At 41.4% G+C, this 21,308-nt stretch overlaps 1 protein-coding gene and 1 long non-coding RNA gene across 4 annotated transcripts in view; one reads left to right on the plus strand and one right to left on the minus strand.

Annotated features, from left to right (window-relative positions):
* LOC113458563 (uncharacterized) overlaps positions 1-21,308 on the minus strand; it is an 82,227-nt gene that overhangs the window by 47,145 nt on the left and 13,774 nt on the right. Inside the window, exons 6-7 of one of the 2 annotated variants that reach the window (XR_012580906.1) lie at positions 13,312-13,404; positions 4,941-6,090 (exon numbers count right to left, since the gene is read on the minus strand). This is a non-coding gene — a long non-coding RNA (uncharacterized LOC113458563). Of the gene's footprint in view, positions 1-4,940; positions 6,091-13,311; positions 13,405-21,308 lie in introns of those variants that run through there. The other variant, XR_012580907.1, reaches the window with a different exon arrangement.
* Positions 940-21,308, plus strand: part of ADTRP (androgen dependent TFPI regulating protein) — a 29,576-nt gene continuing 9,207 nt past the window's right edge. For both annotated transcript variants that reach the window (XM_005481728.4, XM_074543653.1), the window contains exons 1-4: positions 940-1,232; positions 8,508-8,642; positions 10,060-10,161; positions 20,527-20,642. In XM_005481728.4, the coding sequence (XP_005481785.1) occupies positions 1,080-1,232; positions 8,508-8,642; positions 10,060-10,161; positions 20,527-20,642 (506 nt within the window). In that variant the 5' untranslated portion in view covers positions 940-1,079. The remainder of the gene's footprint in view (positions 1,233-8,507; positions 8,643-10,059; positions 10,162-20,526; positions 20,643-21,308) is intronic.

The raw sequence follows: 21,308 nt of genomic DNA on the forward strand, positions 1-21,308 counted from the left end.
TCAAGGCGCCTGTGAAACACTCAGGTAGCAATTACTGCTGAGAGCACAGCAGTTTTGAAGACTCTAGGAAATATTGTGTGTATTTTGCAGTGCTAGTTATGATTTCTTGGTGAGGCAGGAGGAGAGGAAAAAGCAACCATTCTCATGGGAACTTTTTTGTTTGCTTCATTTTGGGGTCATTTTGTATTGGTTCTTATCTTCTCAGCCCTGGTGATGCGATGATGTTGTGCTAGGGAGGAGGAGCTGTCTGAAGGTGAATAGCAGCAAATAAAGATGAAGAGAGGGAAGACAGGCTGCTCAACACTTCCTGTTTGTCACCCAAGGCCTTTGCTCTGTTGTCTCTATCCCTGCCAAAGCTTCAGAGTGACTCAGGGTTTGTCTAACCTGCCATGCACAGCTGGGATGAATTCCAGCTGCTGGGAGCAGCATAAAGGTGGCAGAGTCTTTTCCCACCAAAGAAAGTCAACAGCCAGAGAAATTTTCAGCCCCAAGGACCTTTGCCTATGAATCCTGTCAGCTTCCTTGCCACCTCCATAGCTTATCAACAAATCAAGTAGGCTTTTCTTTCACAGGCCATTACATTTCCCACTTCTTTCTTTGGCAAGAGGCAAAAACAGTCAAAAACAGGCTTCCCAAGCTGAGTTGGAGACATGGCTGTACACACAGCTACAAGTGAGGAAAATGCCACTTGTTTTCACTCTCTACCCAACACATGACAGCCTGTTACACAAAATCAGCAGCAAAACTCCCCCCACACTTTTGCAAAAGAATAACCCAACCCAAAACTTATGTAACTCTGCAACTAATCTTTGGTAATCTTGAGCAAGGCATTTAAATCCAGGGAATAAGCCTATTCTTCTCATCCCCCCCACCCCCCAGCCTATCTTGTAAAGTAAAAAGGGAAACAAACAGAAGCAAAGTTCACAGCCTTGTGGTTTTTCCTTTTGACCGGAGCAGAGTGGCATCGTGTCCCGAGACTGCTCTGAAGTTAACCCTCCTGCCTTGCCTTATCCCATGCACTGAGCACCTTAAGAGAAAAGCTGCTTTCAGAGCAGCTGTCAGTTGCTCTTGTCTGAAGCATGGAAATCTCTACTCTCGCCACGTACCACTGCCTTGCTTTTGTCTGGTACTTTTTCGTTGCCTACTCCATCGCACACGTGAAAACAGAGGAGCGGCCATCTGAAGTGTTCCTTTATGGTGGGCAGTGGAAATATTTGACAGTCCTCAATCTGGTAAGCAAATCCTGTTGTACAGTGATACCAATATGTCTGTTTGTTTGTCTGCCATCTGCGCCTCAAGACATATGCAGCTGGTGTATTTGCTGCTGTTAAACTGCTTCCTTTGGTGGTTTTTACCCCAAAGGAAACCAAGGAGGGATCTGTGCTTGTGCTGTGAAATGTATTCACAGGTTTCATGCAGAAAGAATATTGACTGGTGAGATGCTTGGTTTTCAGAAAGTACTTCAAAGCTAGCTGCCTCCTTGTAAAAGAGGCATTGTCAGTGGGAAGAAGGACAGAAAAGTGGGAGTATGTCCTGCCAGGACACATACAAGTTTGGTGCCTGTTTTCTCTAACCTTTGATTCAAAACATTTCAACACTGCTTGGAGTTTTACTTCAATTTTTTAAATAGGCTTTTATGTCCTCTAAATTACAGGAAAAGTGAAACAAAGCAGAGCACCGTGCTAATTTGGCCATTCAGAGTACCTGCTTCATTTGACAATCAGTTGAGAACACAAGGGAAAGAAATTCCAGCCTATGGAGAGAGCTGCTTGTGATATTACACGAGTGTCAGCAGTGCTTTCAACTGGCTGACATTTCCTAAAAGCACACAGAAAAAGAGAGACTGTAATGTGTTCTGGTTCTTCTAATGTGCTGTCATTTCAGGATAGAAATTCAAAGTGAAAGCACATGAGATACCCAGGGGAGAAGGCTTGTTTGGAGTCCAGGGTGTTCATCAGCAGCTGAGGGAAGTAGTGCTGGTGGGGTGGAAAGACCAGGCTTGTGGAGAGGTTTCCTATGAGGGAAAAATTTCAGGCACACTTGCTAATTTGAAGGATGACCACAGGGACCTACATAGCCTTTTATCCATTTTGTGTGACCATCAGAGTTAAATTCCAGTGAGAGGTCTGGTCTGGGGCATGTTTGTTTCTACTTTTAGCCTTCAGAAGGAGACATCCTATGTTGGAGTTCAGTGGAAGCCTAAAGGCTCCCCAGCTCCAAGAGGGGCTTTTGGAGACCTTCAGGGAGGTGGGGAATTTGGTTTTCCTCTATCCTCAACCGTTCTGTGACTCTGTGAAACATTTGCAAGCAAGAGGCAGTGAATGGCAAGTGAAGTGACCATAACAACCCAGGGATTCTGGTAGCCCCAGCCCTCTGCTCAGTGGCCAAGCCAGCTGTGGGAGGATGAGGACACAGATATATCACTGCAGTTGGGTGGCATTTGTACTGCTAATTGCGATGGTGCCTGCTTATCAGTATTGCCATTTTGGGGGAATAGCTGACCCCACTAAAATACCACACATACTTTTAGGCAAAACAGCATCTCCACCCCCATCCCCTGGCACCATTATAATGAGATTTACCACCCAGCTCTAAAGCATGAGATCAAAAGGACAAAGCAAGTAACCAATCTCCCAGCGTTCTGGGATGAAGAAATACTCACTGAAATTGTCACCCAGCTTCCCTTAGTGACCAGCAGTGGATGATCAGGGAAAGGCTGCACAAGGCAAGAGCCTGTACAAGCATGAACTGAAGTTTCCATAGTTTTATTGTCCCACTAGCATAGTCAGCCAAAAAATAAATCCAGGCTAAGGTGGCTAATATCTATTCAAAGCCTTCCTTTCATCTATCTAAAGGAAAAATACGTCAGTTCAGACTTCTGGTACTTTCCCTATCCTCTGTGCCATGAGGCAAGCGTGCCTTGTGTAAAAGAGCAGTTCATTTGGTTGGTGTAAACCTGCTTCCTTGACAGCTGAGCTGGATGCCTCATTATTTCTGTGTTGTAATTTAATCATCCATCCCTGTTCATGTTTTCTTTGCCACCGATTAGAATGGCATTAGATAATCATCTCAGTTACTGTTTTCTGCAGGCTGGAAGTCCAAACTGTTTTCATTTCTCTTCACAAAGCATTGCTTCTCATTAAAGCATCCATGTCACCCTTTGCAGCAGTTTTTCAAATTTCAGGAGGGAGTAGGTGGGGCAGGCCACAGTGGTCAAGTTATGAGCATATATGCGTTTATACAGTGGCCTAAAGGTGTTTCCTTGTTTGTAGTTTAATTCTTTTTGGCTGCTCTTAACTTTCTATTTGTCTTTTTTGATCACTGGTGGGCAAGAAGACAGCAAGTTGAGAAAGTAATCCACACTGAGACTAATATTTCTTTACTGGATGGTGACAGCTAATATAGAACTCACTGTTGAAAAATATATAATTGAAGCTGCTTTTTAATTTTTTCTGAAATGCTTTACATTGCGCTTATCAACACTGATTTTTGCCTACTATTTTATCACTCAGGCACTCAGTATCCTGACATTCTTTGGCAATTTTACAGTCATGTCACTTTGACAGGAAAAAAAGCCCACATCAGATTCACCTAAGTGTACCACCTCAGTATTTGCTCCCTTTCCCAGCTCATTTACAGATGTGCTGAACAGCTCAGGTTGTATTAGATCTCCATGAGAGAGGGGTCTTGCTCCACTTCCCCAGTCCTTTGACTCCCAAATTTTAACCACTCATTGATCTGATCCCAATGCTGAAATAGAGCTGCTAGCCAAAGGGAAATTGTTTGGGCTGAAGATATTGCCTAGCTCATGCAGAAAATGTGGCAATGGGAAAGGGTGTGCAAAATTACTCCTTCATGGATGGTAGTCCTTCTTCTTCAGAGATTTATTTATTTCAAGAAAGGATTGCCAAAAATGAAGAGGCACTAGGGAAAGAAATGGTGTCACCCCCCCTTCTCCTGCTGAACTGGGTAGCATTTTTTGGTAAAGCAGCAGCAAAAAGGTGGCAAAATGATCTTGAGCTGCTGTAAAAGAGAGGAAAAGGGTGAGAAGACAACATGTCCCACGTGCTGTGGTGCTCTCTGTGGGGCTCCACTGGACTTAAAGGACTCATCCCATGGTCTGGCATTAAGCCACTCCCTGTTGTTGCTGAGGAACATTGAGGAACAAGAGGTGCCTGTCAACCACTCTTGTCCATTGGTGACTGAATTTTGGTCAGTCTGGACAGAGCCCTGGAAAACACCTTGGGGATGTTGGGAGTTATGGTTGTGGGGAAGAAGAGCTGGCAAAAGCTTCACACTGGGCTGTTCTGGTTCCGTGGATCTGCTGTGCTGGGCAGGCCTGGGCAGTGCCTTGGAGGCTTCCCCAGAGCCAGGAACACAGAGACAGCCTTTGTCCAGCTCTTCTGCCTGCGTCCTGCCAGACTGGGATTGCCTGCCTTCCGGCACTGCCTGTCTGAATCACTTGGAAATTCTCCCTCCAAAATTTCTCTTATTTCTTTGGAATAGCATTTAAAAATTTCTTTCTGTGGAAAGCTGCTCTGGCTGCCTCACTGTGATCTGAAATATAAATACTGGGAAAACTAACATTTTCTGAGGATGGAAATGCTGCTTGTCTCCCAATTTTGCTGGAGAGATGCTGGAAGAATTCCTTCTAGATATGACCCTCTTTTAGCACCTCATTCAATTCCTTGCTAGTCATGTGGCTCTCCCAAGAGAGCTACATCTCTGACATTGCTTCAGATCCATCTTCTTAATGATCATAGCAATCAAGATTCAGTAAGGAAATATTTTTGTAAGAGGAAAAAAAGGATAAGTGGGCTTTGTATCAAAGAGGTTAATTGACCCATTATTGAAGAAGCAGAAATGACAGATAAAACCAATTTTGTATCAATTTCATTCATCTGTGACACAAAATAGTGCAAGCAGAATCATTCATTGCCTGAAATATCTGAGCTCATAAAAATCTGCTCACTGCTTACAATCCATTAGTAAATCACTGCATAATGAGCACACTGCACCTTTAAAAACTATTACTTGTGTTCCTGCCTCAGTTTATTCCTTATACTTTTGTCTTTCATAATGAAAATACTGTTCAATTGTCCTGAAAGCTGCTTTGTATTTATTTCAGAATAGGCCCAGTATTTAGTAAAGATATTTTCCAAGACACTATCATGTGAATGGATGTGTGTCTACACTAAATGTTGACTTTTATGTCTAATAACTTGCTCAGAATATTGGATTTATCCCTCCCTAAAGGGCAGAGCTTGGAGCCCAATTTATTTGTACTAGTTGGAGATTTCAATATACACATATGGCAAGATCTTATACACAAAAGTAAATCATGTCAGGTTAGTTAAACAGAAACACCCTTTTGATCACTGCACCAGATAAAAATTGAGCTTTGTCTTTGTCACTGTGAGTCTCAGTTTGGAAAATTAATCTGGCCAAATTAAATGTTTCTACAGCACCCAGCACCGAGGAGCTCTGCAGGGTCTAGAGGAGAAAGCAGCCTCTCTCCAGCAGGGATAATCATATCCATATTCTCCTCTTTGGGTTAATCATTAGCTTTCTGAATGCTTCCAGTCTTCCTTCTGTTCGTGTGGGAACACTTTAGGGAATCCTTTCTATTTACAGCCAGTGGATTTATATTCCATGAGTGCCTGCAATGGATTTGCGAGTGCCAGCACTGCTGCTTGGGAAATTCACAGGACATCTGGAATAATTTGATGTTTTCACATATTTATTTTTTTTTATGTCAACATTTTGCCTTTAATGGAGGGCTACATGATTTGGATGCACCTTTCTTACAATAATAACCCCAGTGGGTTTGGAGCTTGGATCTTAATCTGCTGGGGGTGTACAATGCCAGACTGTGCAGTATTAGGGATGATCCTAGCTGAGTTCAGTTTTCTGGTTTGAAAATTACTTGTATAACCTTCCATTGTTCTTGGAAATGCAGAGTGATCACTAAATTGTCTGCAACACCTTTGAAACTATGGTGATGAACAACGGTAGAGTTACAGCAGCACAAATCCAAGCTCCTGAGGCTGAGTTCAAACTTCTTCAGGAGTTGTTCTTCCCCCTGTTTAGCTGGAGAAATGGGTCAGGTTACACATTCAGATAAGAATTTTCCATACAGAAGATAACATTGTCCTCCCCTGTGTATAACAGAATATTTACCAGGCTGAGAATGTGGCTGTTTTGGGACTGTTTCTTTTCAGTAATGTTTATTTTAGTTAATTTTGAAGCGGGGAAAGAAGCAGCCTATCCCTGCCCCATGATTAATGTAAGGCTGACCATGAACAAGATAATAATAGCCCCATCCTCTGGGAACCAGGCTTCTCCCTAATTGCTTTATTGGCAATTAGTCACCATGTGTCACTGGACTGTCACCACCCTCACGTTCATTTTTCATGCCTTTTACAGAAAGTTACTGCTGACTCTACAGGGTGTAACAAGAGCTTCTGGTCATTACCAGGCTTTTCTTAGCTCTTCGAGGACTCGAGGACTCGTTATTGGTGTCCTGGTGAGGCCAAGGATGGGACAGACATTTGGGCTGAACCTGTGTTTGTGTCTAAGTACACTGCACCCCAGCATGGGCCTTACTGAACCAGACCCATGACTTGGAGGGCTGAATCCCTACTGATTGAAAAAGTGCCTGCTAATTGTGATAACAGGGAGGGGGAAATCACACTCCAAAGAGCTGCTTTGGGTGCCTCAGAATTAAGCAAAAACCTCTATGGGTTCTGATGAAGCTGCTTGGGTTTGGTTTTGTTTTTTTTGTTTTTTGTTTTTTTTTTATGTAAAGGTATGTCTGTTCACCCTAGGCCTTGATAGGAAACATGTGGCTTTGCAGCTGAGCTGGGTGATGCACAACCTCTGATACCGCGTCCTGGGTGACTCTGGGCCAGTTACCCAGCCCGTGTCAGCGCCTCCCTACCTCTGCTGCTGTGGGTCTGCACAGGGAGAGGGACAATCCAACAGTGGCTCTTACTGTCCTGGCTCTCTGGGCTGTGGAAAGGACAGGGAAGGAAGACTGTATCCTTTCCCTGTGTCAGGAAGAAACAAAATGTCTGGGGACAGTGGCAGATAACTGCTGCAGCACCTTCCTTGCAGAAGCTATGGTAATTTTTTTGCCCAGGAAGATTCAGTCTCTGGAAACTAAAGCTTGCAGAAGCCCTTGCTTGACAACAGGCATGATGAAATCATAGTCTCCTCCTCCCCTCATATATTTTGATAATAAAGGAATTTCTGATGGAAAAACATTGCACTAATTCTGTCCCCTCCCAGGCACCACCCTTTTCAGCTTCTTCAGAAACTGATGAAATACCCAGCCACAACTTCAGAGACTTAGCTCTAAATAAATATCTGAGTCAGAATAAGATCATGGCAAAAGAGATCTCATCCTGAAAGCTGTAACCCTCTTTCCATTTAAGCATCACTAGCTGATCCAGTGTTTGCAGTAGGCTGCATTTCCCACATTACATTATTCTGGGACAACCTAGCCTTAAAAAGAAGAGGTCACCCCATGAGTTAAGTGAACAGAACTGACTTGGTGCTAAATGCAAGACAGTGGGAGAAGTATTTTTCTGCAAGGTTCTATTCTGCCTTTTTGTGTCTGACAAATCTGGTTCATCTTGATCTGCTGTGTAGCATTAGGAGAGAAAATGAAGCAATTAGAAAAGAAATATTGATTTAAAGCACAGTAATTGACAATTTTACACATAATTTGAAGAACTCTGTTTTGTCACTGTGCATGTATCTAATTCTTAACCAAATCCTCCTAGTGTCCTCCCCACCAAAAAATCCCACCCTCACTACCTATAAATGATTTAAAGAAAGAAGGAAAAAAACTGCAAAACACAACCTCTCAATCCTAAAATTCATTAGTTATAAATTGTTTCATTTAAACTTAAGTAAAACTTCACTTTTATTTTGTGACATCTGGATTATTCCTTCTAAGCATTTTAAATCCTTTCTTGAATCCCTTTGATTCCAGCAAAAGAGGTTCTGTTTTTTTAACTTCTGCACCTAATTCTCACCTTGGATCATTTTGAGCTACTTGACATTGAGATCAATTGCACTGTGAGTCCCTAGAAAGAAGAACCTGTGTTGGCTAAATAGTGGAAAAGCTCTCTAGCAATTGCTTTACAGGAAAAATGTCCTGGTATGATTTGTTCCCTCCTGCTCAGATATATGCAGTGGTCAGCCATTACCATAGGAAGTATGATGGAGCTAGCTTTCAACTATCCCTTCACTTCACCCATCTGAATCACATCAAACATCTCTGTTTAATCTATCAACTGGGATGCTGTTAAAGTTATCTCCTGACCAACTTTATTGAATCAGTTTGGGTTAGTAAAAGAGATTGAGCCAACAGCTATTTCCCTCACACAGGCCTGCTGCTCATGAACAAAACAGCTCCCTGAAGAGCACGAACAGATTTCATTGAGGAACATGCTAATAAAAGCTGGATGAGTTTCCCTCATTAGGTGTAATTACTTTAGATTTTGCAGGCTGTCTTCTATGGGGTGTCCTTCCTGGCTGATGTGTTGAGACTAATTAAGAAACTGCGATGTGCTAAGTGCATAATTTCCAGCAGAGACCTTCTTTTCAGTGTCCTGGCTTTCCCAGTGTCCACAGTAAGTACCCTTTGTCTCTGTATGTGAAAATAACTTTTGCATAAATGATTAGGGGTCTGTAGTACCAGAAGCATGTGTATGAAATAGATAAGAACTAAACGTTTTCTTTTACCATTGAATTTGGAATGGATTTGGACCATTTAGAAGAAGAAACAATGCTGAGCCTGTCGTGGTTGAGAGCAAAGCCTCTTGCACAAACATGAGGGTTGCTGTCCTCAAGTGGACACAGATTGACCCCAAAGGGTGAATGAGGTGCAACCTCTCTGTTAATCTCATGGTCCAAATAGCTGTGGATTTATCAACTTAGGGCTTTTCTCTAAAGGGCAGCACAGGTCAGGAGGACACAAGAGGGTACCTAAGAGGCAGCAAAACCTCACATCTCCTTCTTTGATGCCAGAGTAACTTTAAATAAGCACTGGAGAGAAACAGATTCACGGAGAAAATAATTATAGTTACAGCCTACATCAGATTCATCATGGATCACCTACTCCCTCACAGACAATGCTGTTTATCAAAATGCTGTGGGTTGGACAGGAACTGATGGGTTATTTTTACATGTAGGTACTCTCTGTGAGAGTGATGCCTGCAGCCAGTACTTAATCTCAGAGGGCTGAGAAGCACTGCTTAAACATGGTCCACAAGCAGCTCAGCTAGCTGGCTCCATAAAAAAGCCCTGCCAGGGATGGAGTCAGGGTGTTCATTATGCTGCTCTCATATCCTGCCAGGCATCCTCACCATGCCTGCAGGGCTGTGGCACAGGCTCACTCTTTCAGCATCTCACACCCCTGATTTCTAGCCCCAAGCACAAAGTGTGCTCAAATACAAAGCCAGGCCAAAATTGCAAATCAGCTCCCAGGTATCAGTAACTGATACCAGGGATCATTTCCTTCAGTTAAGTTGTCCCACTGTAATTCCTGATTTATTGGGGGAAAAAATGGGTGCCCACAGTGTGCAGCTTTCACCTGCAGTTTAGGAATTATGCTTATGAGATGTGAAGGTAAAGAGTAAGTTTATGTGAACTGCCTTATCAAGATCTGGTTTTACTTTTCTTACTGAGCAAAATAAAGACTTAACACACAGTCCCTTGAGGAGAACTACTTGACCATTAGAAGATCCCATCTGCAAAGGGAAAGGGAAAGAGGGGAAAAAAAAGCATCAGCTAATCTCAGATTCCACAGAAAATGTCAGTGTTGGCAGTTTATAAAGCAGGGTTTTTTTTCTCTCAGTATCAACACAGAACACTGCATCTCTGAGTAAATGTGAGATAACATGAGTTTATCTGGCAGTGTCATCATTTTTCATGTAAAAAAAGCATGGAGACATTTTGCCTTCTCAGAAATGAAAGCACTAACCAAATCCTAGCAGTTATGTTTGTCTTCCATTTTAAAATTTCTTTCATTTTGCATTTTGGTTCCAGTTTGTATGTGTATCCTTTTGGACACTGTATACCTACAACAGAGAGCTGGTTTACCCCAAAAGCCTCGATGGAGTCATCCCGCTCTGGTTAAATCATGCTATGGTGAGTAAGAAACACCTCAGCCTCTTACAGAGAAAAGGGAGACTTTGCAACGTGTGCCCCACCACTGCATTGTCCTGTTTTCCAGAAGAGCTTCACAGCTTTTCCGTTCTCACCTCCTCCTTGCTGCTTATCTGAATCTGATGTTGAGCTGTATGTAGCAATCAGATGTGTGTGCTTGAAGCTGCCTCAAGAAGCCTTTTAGCACACAAGGAGCGTCAGCTAATCGGTGCTTGTCAAACCTCTGAAGTCAATGAAATGATGTGTAGTCATAAGGAAAGAAAATCTCACTTATTGTAGCTCAAAAAAGAAATTGTGTCTGCTAACTTAAGTCTCTGAAATACAAAATGGCTGTGAATGTAACAAAGCAGCCCCTCATTTTTAAAAAAGGTGAAATAACAAAAGAGAATCTGACAGCTCTACAGCTAATAAGCTAATGTGTGCACAGCTTTGAATAGCTGGATTGCAATGATTGTTTACAGATTTTCTATAAATACTTTCCAGATTTCTCCTTCATTTGCTCTGGCCGTTTTTATGATGTGTTGAATAATCACATATTTCTCATCAGTCAAGTGAAAGGAGGCTGACAGTAACATGGAAACTGTGGGTGGATTGCAAGGTCAGGGAGGCCTCGTGGGACGAATGGGAAGTGGGAGAGAAGGGAGAGGTTCAGCTCTAGGCTGAATCAGAGAAGCCAAAAAGTATGAAATAATCACATAGAAGACTCATTTCTCTCCAGACTTCATTTCTTAAGAACAGTGCCTTGCCATCCACTGCAGTGGATGTACCCAGTGAGTGTTGAAGGCAAATCTGGGAGGGTTTGGGGTGTCTGGCTGAGGACAGCTCAAGGTTTGAGCAGCCCCTTGATTTAGACAGGTGCATTCAGAGTGGCGTGACTGGAATCCAAACGCACAGAGGCATGTCCGCATTGCTGATACCCGAGTGGTGAACCACAGCCATCATGCACTTTTAACCTCATCACCTGCTCTCTGTCCACCAATTCATTTCCACCAGGACCTTTCTGTGGCTGTCCAAACCTTTGCACAGGTGCAAAAGGGTTCTGCTCTTTCTGAAAACCATCATCCACCAAAATGAAAGATTCTTTATGTCCTCAGCATCATGCTAATTTCAGGTCCGGGATTTAGTATGGGGCACTGGTTTAAAATCCTCACAGTGGTGGAGGTGCTGAGCAAGGGGGGAGGGGGGGAGTAGCACAAAGTGAAGCTCAGAGAAGATAGGCTTTGCTGCTTGTTTTAATCCTGGCTCACAGCTGAGAATTTGCCCTTTCCAATTCCATATTTGTTTATGACATCGGAAGGTTGAGAGGTGTTAGGGCATACATTTTTATTTCATGTGCAAGAACTCTTTTCAGGAACCCCTCAAACATCTACATTTCATAACAGAATCATTTTGACTACAATAAAAAGCTTTTCTGTATCAGAAGTGTCAAAAACAGGCGTTAAAAAGGAAAAACAATTCTTCCTGAAAATTATTTTGACGAGAGAGAAACTTCACATAAAGCAAACCTCTATCACAACCTGATATTTTATTTCTGAAGCTCTTAATACACTGCAGACATCTTGTGCTTGACAGTTCCTGGGTAGGAAATTTTCCTTCCAGTCACTATCAAGCATAAAACATCTACCATCAGTGTAGACTGATCCCTGCTATTGACAATCGTTGTGTTTTAGAACACCTTCCAACAGGTGCCTTCAGGCTTAGCTGAGGCATTTTCTTCTTCCAACACAAAATATCTGCTGGAGACACTAAGGAGATCCAGGGACACTTTAAGTGACAATCTCCAAGTTCTGATTGCCAAGCAGATGCTTTTTCTTTGGGTTCCTTTCCTTGCATATTGCTGTTACATTATGGCTCTGAGATTACAGGCATTTCATGGCAGATTGAAGCAGCATGTAGCTGGCTTTGGAGGAGAAAGACATGGGTGTATCAGTAGTAACCATCAGTGCCATATCATTTGCAGTGGGAGTACTTTTTTTTTTTAAATCTCAGTCTATTTTAATGTTGTACATAGGGAAAGCATATGTTGTTATGTAACTGGAGAGTGAGCCTAAAAAATAACCATGCAAACCCACTTCAGGAATATTGAGCTCCTTGGCTTTGTAGTGATGCTGCAGCACCTTCCTTGCAGAAATGAATAACAATTTTTTTCCTCACATGAACTGCTCTTACAATGGGAAAGAGTTGTTGTTGCCCACCTGCTAGCCCAGAGTTGCAGAGTGAGTACTACAATTTACTCATGTTTTTGCACTCTGAACAGAAACATTTTGTTTTGCAGATGGGATGGTTAATGTAGAAAGGAATTTTGCTCATAGTTGAAGGAGACCAAATATTCCAGACTATCTAGGTTTCTCTCTTTGCTTTTCTACTGAGTTTAACCCAAAAGCTGGGCTTCAGTTTCCACTTCTCTTTGCCTGGGATAATTATGTTTTACCATCTTTAAACCTTGACCTCCGGGGATGAAAAAAATCCACTCTACTTATGTCTCAAACACAACTATTTTATTTGAACAAGATTTTTGAAGTGGAAGATGGCTGAGACAAAAGATACGCTGGCCAATTCATCAAGTGAATTTGTTTATTTCTTTCCCAGTCATCGCTTTTCAAGCAACATCTGGATACTCTCCAGAAGGAGACTAACTGCTGGAGACAGCTTGGATTAAACCATGTGCATGTATTATTCAACTTAATGGCAGTATTGGAGAACACTACACTTTGAAAGGTCTGACAGAATTGAATGCTAAATAAAGTGGGCCACTGGTGGGTCAGAAGAGATAACTCAAAAACATTTTTGATCTATAACAAAAGATACATATAAATGTTGAGCAGATGTGTTCACAAAAATAGAAATGGTACAATTTGTGTTTTGTAAAAGAAGATTTATATTTTCAGTCTGTTGGCACAGTTTTCTTTATTTTCAGACTGCAGCTAAGTTGAGTTTGGCCACCTCTTTTTCTAATTTACCCTGTAGCTGTGTTACGCTTTCACCTTTACAAAAAACCAGCATTTTAGTTCCATGGGCGCTCTACTGACACATGGTTATGAATTGTGCATGTTCAGAAGATATTGTAAGCTATAAAGCTGACAATAGACAAGGAAGGAAGGTAAATGGAAGCTCAGAAGAAACATCTCTTACCTGGCAGACTTTCAGCAAAGATGACAACAAATTCCCCATTGCCTGAGCTTCTGAAGCTCCTTTGCACTTTGCTCTGTTGTGGCTAAGCTGTACCTGAAAATAAAAAACGAAAACGTAAGGGAGTGAGAGAGCAAGCAAGGTACATACAAGTAATTTTCCTTCACTGAAGCAGGCCACTGATGCCTTGACAGTAGGAGTACCAGCAGGACTCACTATGTCCCCTCTCATCTTGGATCTTCTTGGTATGTACAAGCTGCTTGTGTTCTGCCTACCTAGCTATACCTCACCTTCCCCAGTGCGGGCACATCTACATCAACAGAAATGGTATTTTGGATCAGTGTGATTTACATCCATCTGGAAAAAATGTAAATTATGTAAATATAAGTTACTCTTACCCTCATGTGAGGGTATCTGTGTGAAGGATTACATCTTACTACAGCTATTTCAGGAAGCTGTTGCGTCACTAACCAAAAAAGGGGGCGCAAATTCAGTTTGTAGGGCAGAACCCTTTTGTCCAGGCCACTCTAACTTGACTCCTACTCCAGGTGTGTACACAAGAACAACCTCAGGTTCATCTTTGGCCATCTTAAACGATTCTCTTTGCAAGCATTATTTAATGCTTAATAATTCTTGCATATTTACACAAGGGAGAAACATTTCCATTTGTTTGCATTTCACAGTATCTCAATTTTAAGCTGTCTGGCAACTATGGACATTCACAGGCTGCCAATTACATTCAGCTTTTGGCAAAAGAAGAAGAATGTGTGTGTGAGGAATATGGCACACAAAATTAATCACCCCACACATTCAAGAGCAAAGATGCTTAGCTTTTCCCAGCACTACACAGATTTTTTTGAAGTTTCCATTTTTGTTGACATAAGCCCATTTCCTCAGGGAGAAAGTATGTGTTTCACAGACAAATGTTATGGCAGGGAATCCTCCCGGGCTGCTGCTACCCCAGCGTGCGCAGGTGCAGTCTCCGTAACCCTCCCTGCACAGGAACAGCTGGAGAAAAATATTCCACAGCAAAGGATGTGTCACTTCAGTCTCATGTCAGCCTCCAGCTGCAGTGCAACATCAGTTTCTTAGACTACATATCTAATGTCAGGGAGAAAGGCAATTAAAATTCTGGCATTGACATTGAGACAAAACATTTGCTAGTAAGCAATGGGATATTCAGCCAGGGCCTTATTCCCAAAAATGCATGTGTGCAGGCAAGAAAATATCTCTGAAGATCTTTTACCTTTGATCATACAATTGGTCTAATGTTTCATCCATTTTTCACTATAATGTTCCCAAACTACCTACACGTCTAAGAAAAAAAATTGTTGCTTTACAGGTGAGAATGAATGGATCTGGAAAGGGCAGAAACAGGTAGTAGCTGATGGTTCAGAGAGGAATGCTGCTGGAATTAAATTGAGCAATAGCTTCCCCACTAATCTGCCACACACCTGCTCAGTAACAGGACTCCCCGTGCCTCCTGCTCTATCCATAAAATAAATCCGTGGTTCCCTGAAAATGCACTGATGGTTGGAAACACAAAAGACATGTAGCAACCCTAAGAGAGAATTATATCTTCAACTAAACATGGCAAGGTACTAGTTAAAGAAATAAAATGAACAATAAAACTTAAGCCCCTTCCACCCTGAAAAATGAAGAGAGGTTAAGGGAAGAAGAAAAATGTATAGGGAAAGATTGCAAAAGAAAATTTTGAAGGAGGCATTTGAACACAGACAAAATAATAGCAAAATAAATCAAAAGAGGGAATTAGTTCCAAAATTAAGCCAAGAAAGTAGAGACCATACAGAGATTTGGAAAATTATGAGTATAAAAACTAAACAGAGGTTATGGTGACAGGAAGCCATTTAGTTTTATTATGCTCAGAAAATACAGGCTGTAATTGTTCATGAAAGCCATCCAACTGAAGGAAATTTCCATAGACAAGGAGACATTTTCCAACAAAGAGCTGAGTATCTGAGTAAACACCTCAAGGGACATCCAATGAACACTGGCTTATGAGCCTCATAAGGCAACACCAAAGTGGGTTTTTCCTTTTACTTTGCAGTAACATACCGATGGGGAAGAGAGAAGCACGAGTATTGGCCACAACTGCTTGTCAGCACACAGGCTCTGCGGGGAATTGGTCTGAAAGGAGAAGCACAGGCAGTTTTTCAAAAGCACTTGATGGTCTCCAACTGTGCCCAGTGGAGTTTAGTTTGGCCAGTGGTAACTGTTTGTGAAAAGATTCCTCCCTAAAGTCTCACATGTTAATGGAAAGCAGACATGGAGGGTATGTAAATGCAGACGAATTAGAAACAAACAGCTCTGGTCAAGCGAGGCATCATTTCTTTCGCTCCGGAGTCAAACAAGGTCACACCGAGTCAGCTGCGACACACGCGTCAGGAGCACCAGTGATCTCAGCAGCTCTGGGGAGGCTTTTCATGGGCTCAAAGCTCAGCCCAGGCTGGAGCCTGCAGCTGAGCACAAACTCTACCCAACCCTGCCTTCTCAGCCCCAGGAAGCTCGCTCTTACTTGAATTCTCAACGGCGAAATGAGGATATAGCATTAAATAAATACACAAATTACTCAAAATATGGGAAGTAAAAATTCCATATGGTCTTAGCAAACACTGGAAATAATATTCAGAGAGGACTATTTATCTCAGCTTAAACTCATGAACCTGAAATGTATCCTGGGAAACATTCAACACAGGGTAGGAAACAAAAAGTAAAGAAGCAGGGGAATGTTCTTGTCTGCAGGAGAAAAGTTAACGTGCCAATATTTGAGATAAAGTTCAGAATATGTTTAAGAAACCTTCTTCCCCCTGTATTCATATCCCAGAGTTTGTATGAGCAACAAAAATAAATTTGTAATTTTATAACTAGTTCAGTTTCACCTGAGTTTTTCAGGAAAGAAGCAAAGAAACTAAAACCAAATGGAAAATCACAATGACTGCCAAAAAGAGACACAAAGGATTTTAAAATGGAATGTTTGGAAGCAGAATTTAGGCTAAAAGTGTGATTAGTTAGCTAAATGTCTGTGATAATTTTGAAAGTCCCATCACTTTTATCTCTTCACTCAAGGAAGAAATTTTAAAAATTCTGCTCTTGCAAAATTTGTAAGCTGAAAGCTTTCCTCAACAAACAGAGGTTGTTAGACAAATAAATACATTAATATTTCAAAGAACATAAAAAATAAGTACCAACAGGATCCTTGCCAAGAATAGGGAAAAGCTCTCTGATTCAGTTGGGTTCATTGATAGCCTGATCAGTACACACAGCTATTGTTTTAGCCTGTTTTCCTTATCTTGGAGTGAAATAGGTGGGGTTTTTTTCCCCTCCCTCTGTGATAATTATTTTTGACAGTTTCACTGTTTATATGTGAAACTGAGAAACTGTTAATTGAAATAAAAAATGAGTCACTGTTTCCAGCAAGTTTTGCCAATGTTTTGATCTGTGTCAATCTGAGCTTAATAATTAAAGTTTTCTTTAAAGGAAGAGGCAAAACTGTATATTTTAATTTGGCCCCATACAGATACTGTGCTGCTCAGTTTAAGAATATGAAATGCTGCTAAGTAGGACTGAAAATATATTTAATGACTATGCACCAGAGACTTACAGTTAAAAATAACGCAGATGAGAAAATACATCTTTTTTTTATCCTTCCTTTTTTTTTTTTTAGAAAAGGATATGAGAAGCCTTTATAGCCTTTCAGCAGATCTGATTAACCATGATATATGCTCTATCACTAATGATGTTGCCAAAATCAACGTCTCTGGGCTGTGAGAGGGAAACCATGTGGAAAGCCAATTGTGTGTCGTAGGCGAGGGGCAGGCTCTGCGCCCTGTAGCCATCCACACATTCCCCTGGTGTCTGCTCTACAAACACTCATCTGCTGTCATAAACTTGCATAGGAATTCCTCGGTGATTTTACTGTTAATGCACAAATTTGGCTTGGCAGAAATAGGCTCTGAGATAGCAGAAGTGCGAGGAAAGATTTTCCCACATGTTTACGAGCCTGGGGTGTACATGAGAAGGAATTGGGGGGCAGAGGGAAAAATGGAAATAAAAAACGCCTTTATATCCACAAAGGAAAAATAATAATTTTTTTTAATTGTCCTGGGGGTGGTTGAGGAAGCTGAGAACTGTTGTAGAAATCTGTCTCAAGAAGGCATTTTCACAACAAATTTAAATAACTCTACAAAAAACCGCCACATCTAGTGAATATACTTGGCAAAATATATTTTAAAAGATGCAATTATTTGAACAGAAACACAGCACACAGTCATGGGCCAGTGACATCACTGGACTTGGGAAGAGAGAAGGTTGCAGCTTTTCTATGTCACAACAAATTTTTCTTTGTTTGTTGGTTTATTTTTGCATTTGTTTTTCCAAATCAGTATAGCTCCAAGAACTTTAAGAAACTATTCGCAAAACAAGAGGCAGATAGTCCGACTCCTGAATGCTCTTGCTGTCCTTAGACATGGAAACACTCTTACAAGCAGTGGAAAGATCATTGAATCAGGAATAGCAGAAATTTCAACCTACCCCTTCCACTAAACTCCTGGCTATTCCCAAAAGCAGGCAAATTTTCCAGTTTTGCCAGTAACTTTCAAGCTTCTATTGATTTATAAGCTCCCAAGTGTTTTCTCTAACTCCTATGTAAGTGGAGGAGCCTGACAAAAATGAGTAGTAAAGCACATCAGCCCTTTGTAAAGCAGCACAGACTACAGCGCAGATCTCCCAGCAATCTGTTGCAGGCAGCACCAGCCCGCTGCTCAGCAGCAGTGCCGACGCACGGCGTGTTTGAGCAGCAGGCTGCCCCTCACACCCCCAGCCTCTCCCTGTGACTGTATCCGGCTGTCCACACCTTGTCTGTGGGCTGCTGGAGCATGTGTGCTTCCCAGCATGAAGCTGCATCTCTCCTGTGGGACACTGAGCCACTCACCCCAGGTCAGGGACAAGATGGACATGGAACACTCGCCCATCACAGCCATCACTGCATCAATCTCTTAAGCCTTTGAAACTTCTCATTTTCTTCTCCTCTCTAGATGCAACAATATATTCAGTGCATTCACAGGTTCTGTGCCTGCCTTTGGGCTGCTTCACTGTTCATACTTTCTGGCTCTTTCTACTGTTCTTTCCTGGGCACGCTCCAAAATACCTGTCAAAATGAGGTGCTCTAAATCAGCGTGCCTGCCAAAGGCTTAGGCTAAAGCCTAAAAATGAGGACAAGGTGCAGGTTTTCCACCACTGCTGCCTTGCCATGGGCATTTTAGGATTTGTTCAAGGACAAACTATTGTTCAGCTATGAAAAATAAACTCTTTTAACTGTTTCTCAAAGCAGCTTAACACATAGATTTCTGACTAAAAGAAGTTACAGGGATTACATATGAAAACTGTGTGCACTGAAGACATTTTTCTGGTTAAATGAATTCAGGAATCACTTGTACTGATACAAAACTTCTGCAATCAACCAAGCAGGTTGTAGAGCTGAAGAATATCTTTGTGAAACAGAACAGAAGAAAAGAACAGTGCCAATTACTGAAAGGAACTGGAACATAAAAGAAATATTTTCTATCTCTTTTCTCTGAAAAATGAATAAATGAGATGGAATGGTTATTTTGATATAAGGATAGCCAGGTATGAATTGCAGCTCCTGGTTTTGGTAGGAGGGCTGAGGAAAGACACTCAGCTTTCAGGAAGTGATTACTTGGAAGCAGCAGACAAAAGTGGACGTCCATCTCTTAAACAAATAGCTAAATGCATGCATGCTGTTTATAGCTCACTGTGCATTTAAAGAAATTAAGGTGTATTTTTCACAACCTCTAGCATAAATACAAGGTAGTAAAACTTTGACACTATTACCATATCAGATAGTGACCACAGTTTCTGAAAAACATGTACATTAAAAATGTTAGAACCATTTATTTGCGACAAGAGAAATCTTCATACCATACACACAGCAGGGTATGCCTTTAGGGAGAAAGACCAAAAAAATCCTGAGTTTGACCTTTTTTCTATTTAAAACTCTATCTTTCTTTCTCTGTTGCCCTTCTTCCATACCTCCCTCATCTACCTATGAAACCATTTACTTAATTACCAGGAAATTAAGCAACTAATCAGCTACAGTTGTTACTATAGTTTTTCTCCTGATTCATTTCATTGACTAGTTTTGCTTTGTTGCTCCCCAAAATTGTTTAAGCCATCTGTTCTAGGTATTGCAATTCAAAGTTATCGTTTGCTTGCACAAGGAATACAAAATTTTCATTGGGGAAATTTCACCCAGGCAAATTATTTTCTAAAATTGTTTCAAATCAGTCAAAAATTTGAGGCATTAGCATCCCATGAATCCCTGCATTGTCCGTTTAACATCTGAGCCCAGAAGGCTTTCTGCTGTGCTCTCAGCATCCCCATGGTGAGGAGCATCCCTCTTGGAGGCAGCTCCTCACCACAAAACAGTCAGTGCCACCAAACTGTCTGCCCAGAGCTGAAAATCCTCCATGCTCAGACAGTTATCATTAAAGCCCTTGAAACTGAAGCTGCAATTCAAACTCTTCAACAAGAAAAAAAAAAAAAAAAGAAAAAGAAGAAAAACACATTTCTTCATCAATTTAACTCCTTTCCGATTCTGGTATAAGCTTGCTTGAAGTTTCTTCATCCCCTTCAATCACAGCTAACTGACGTCTCCTGTATGTTTACAACCCCATTTTTCCATTTACAAAGGGAAGCAGAACACACTGGGATTGCACTGGAGCAAGTAATAAACGATACTATATAAAGTACAATAATGACTAGAAGAGAACATGAAGGCAATTCAGCAATTACTCAGTGAGTTCAAGGAGCACTCCTCTGACATCTTCAACTGCACATAATGATAGAGCTCAATATCTTTTGTACCATAATAGGAAATATTAAAAAAAATCTTGCATTAAAAAATGCAAAAGGAGAACTCACCTATTATAAACATAGACCACGCTACAGGCAAGACTCATTTTTATATCTTATTAACAAGAAAGTTTTTGTGCTTATTACTCTAGGGATACTTCATTGTAAAAATGAAGTATGCAATGAAGAATGCACATTTTTATGCAATTATCCTCAGTATTGTTAAATAATTCTTTGCTTCTGAGCAGGTGCCTGAACTTTATGATCAGCAATGACTGAAGGCAAGGCACTGTGATCTGTCAGTGACAGAGTCTCTTTTTTCCCCAGCACACGGCTGTATTGCCATTTGCTCTCCTGGAACTCCTTGCCTTGCCGCATCGTTACCCAGCAAAGAAGAAGGGATTGATCCTACTGGGATTTGTCGCTTTTCTGTACATCAGTTGGTAAGAATTTAAGTATTTTTTTCTCCAAGCAATCTACTTTTTAAAATAAGGCCCAAATGCTGTACTTTTGACCAAAATTTCTCAACAGTCTTTTCTGTGGAGAAATAATTTAAACTTCAACTGAGACCTATGAAAACTATTTCCAAACATAAGCAAGGCAGGTTTCTTCAAACACAGTATAGGTCCTGAGAGCTCACACAGTGTCTCCTGCTCTTGTAAGGCCTCTTAAAGGAAAGTAACTAAACTGCCATTAATTCAGGGATAATTTGAGTAATTTCTTTTGGGCTGGAGTTTTTACTTCTACTGGCACCATCAAATTCACCTCCACTCACTGTCCTGCTTGCTGCTAAACCAGAAAATCTCAAAAGGTCTGGAGGTCATGGGAGCAGGAGAGAAGTAAAACTCAGTTCAGTGTTTGGCAGGGACACGTGGCTGGTTTTAGAAACTTGAGACAGAAAATGATACTCTGAGCCAGGTGCAAACTGGTGGGTAGTGAGGAGACATCTGCCCACCACCACCTCCCACTCCACCAGTGGACACTGCCCACATTTCCAGCAATGCATCCATTGATCCCCAGCCTGTTGGAGAATGATACTGAGAAAATAAGCTATATCTAATCAGCACCTCTCACAGCTCATAGCCATCTGTCCACCTGCTGTGTGTGTG

This window comes from Zonotrichia albicollis, chromosome 1, assembly GCF_047830755.1.
Source record: "Zonotrichia albicollis isolate bZonAlb1 chromosome 1, bZonAlb1.hap1, whole genome shotgun sequence".
NCBI lineage: Eukaryota > Metazoa > Chordata > Aves > Passeriformes > Passerellidae > Zonotrichia > Zonotrichia albicollis.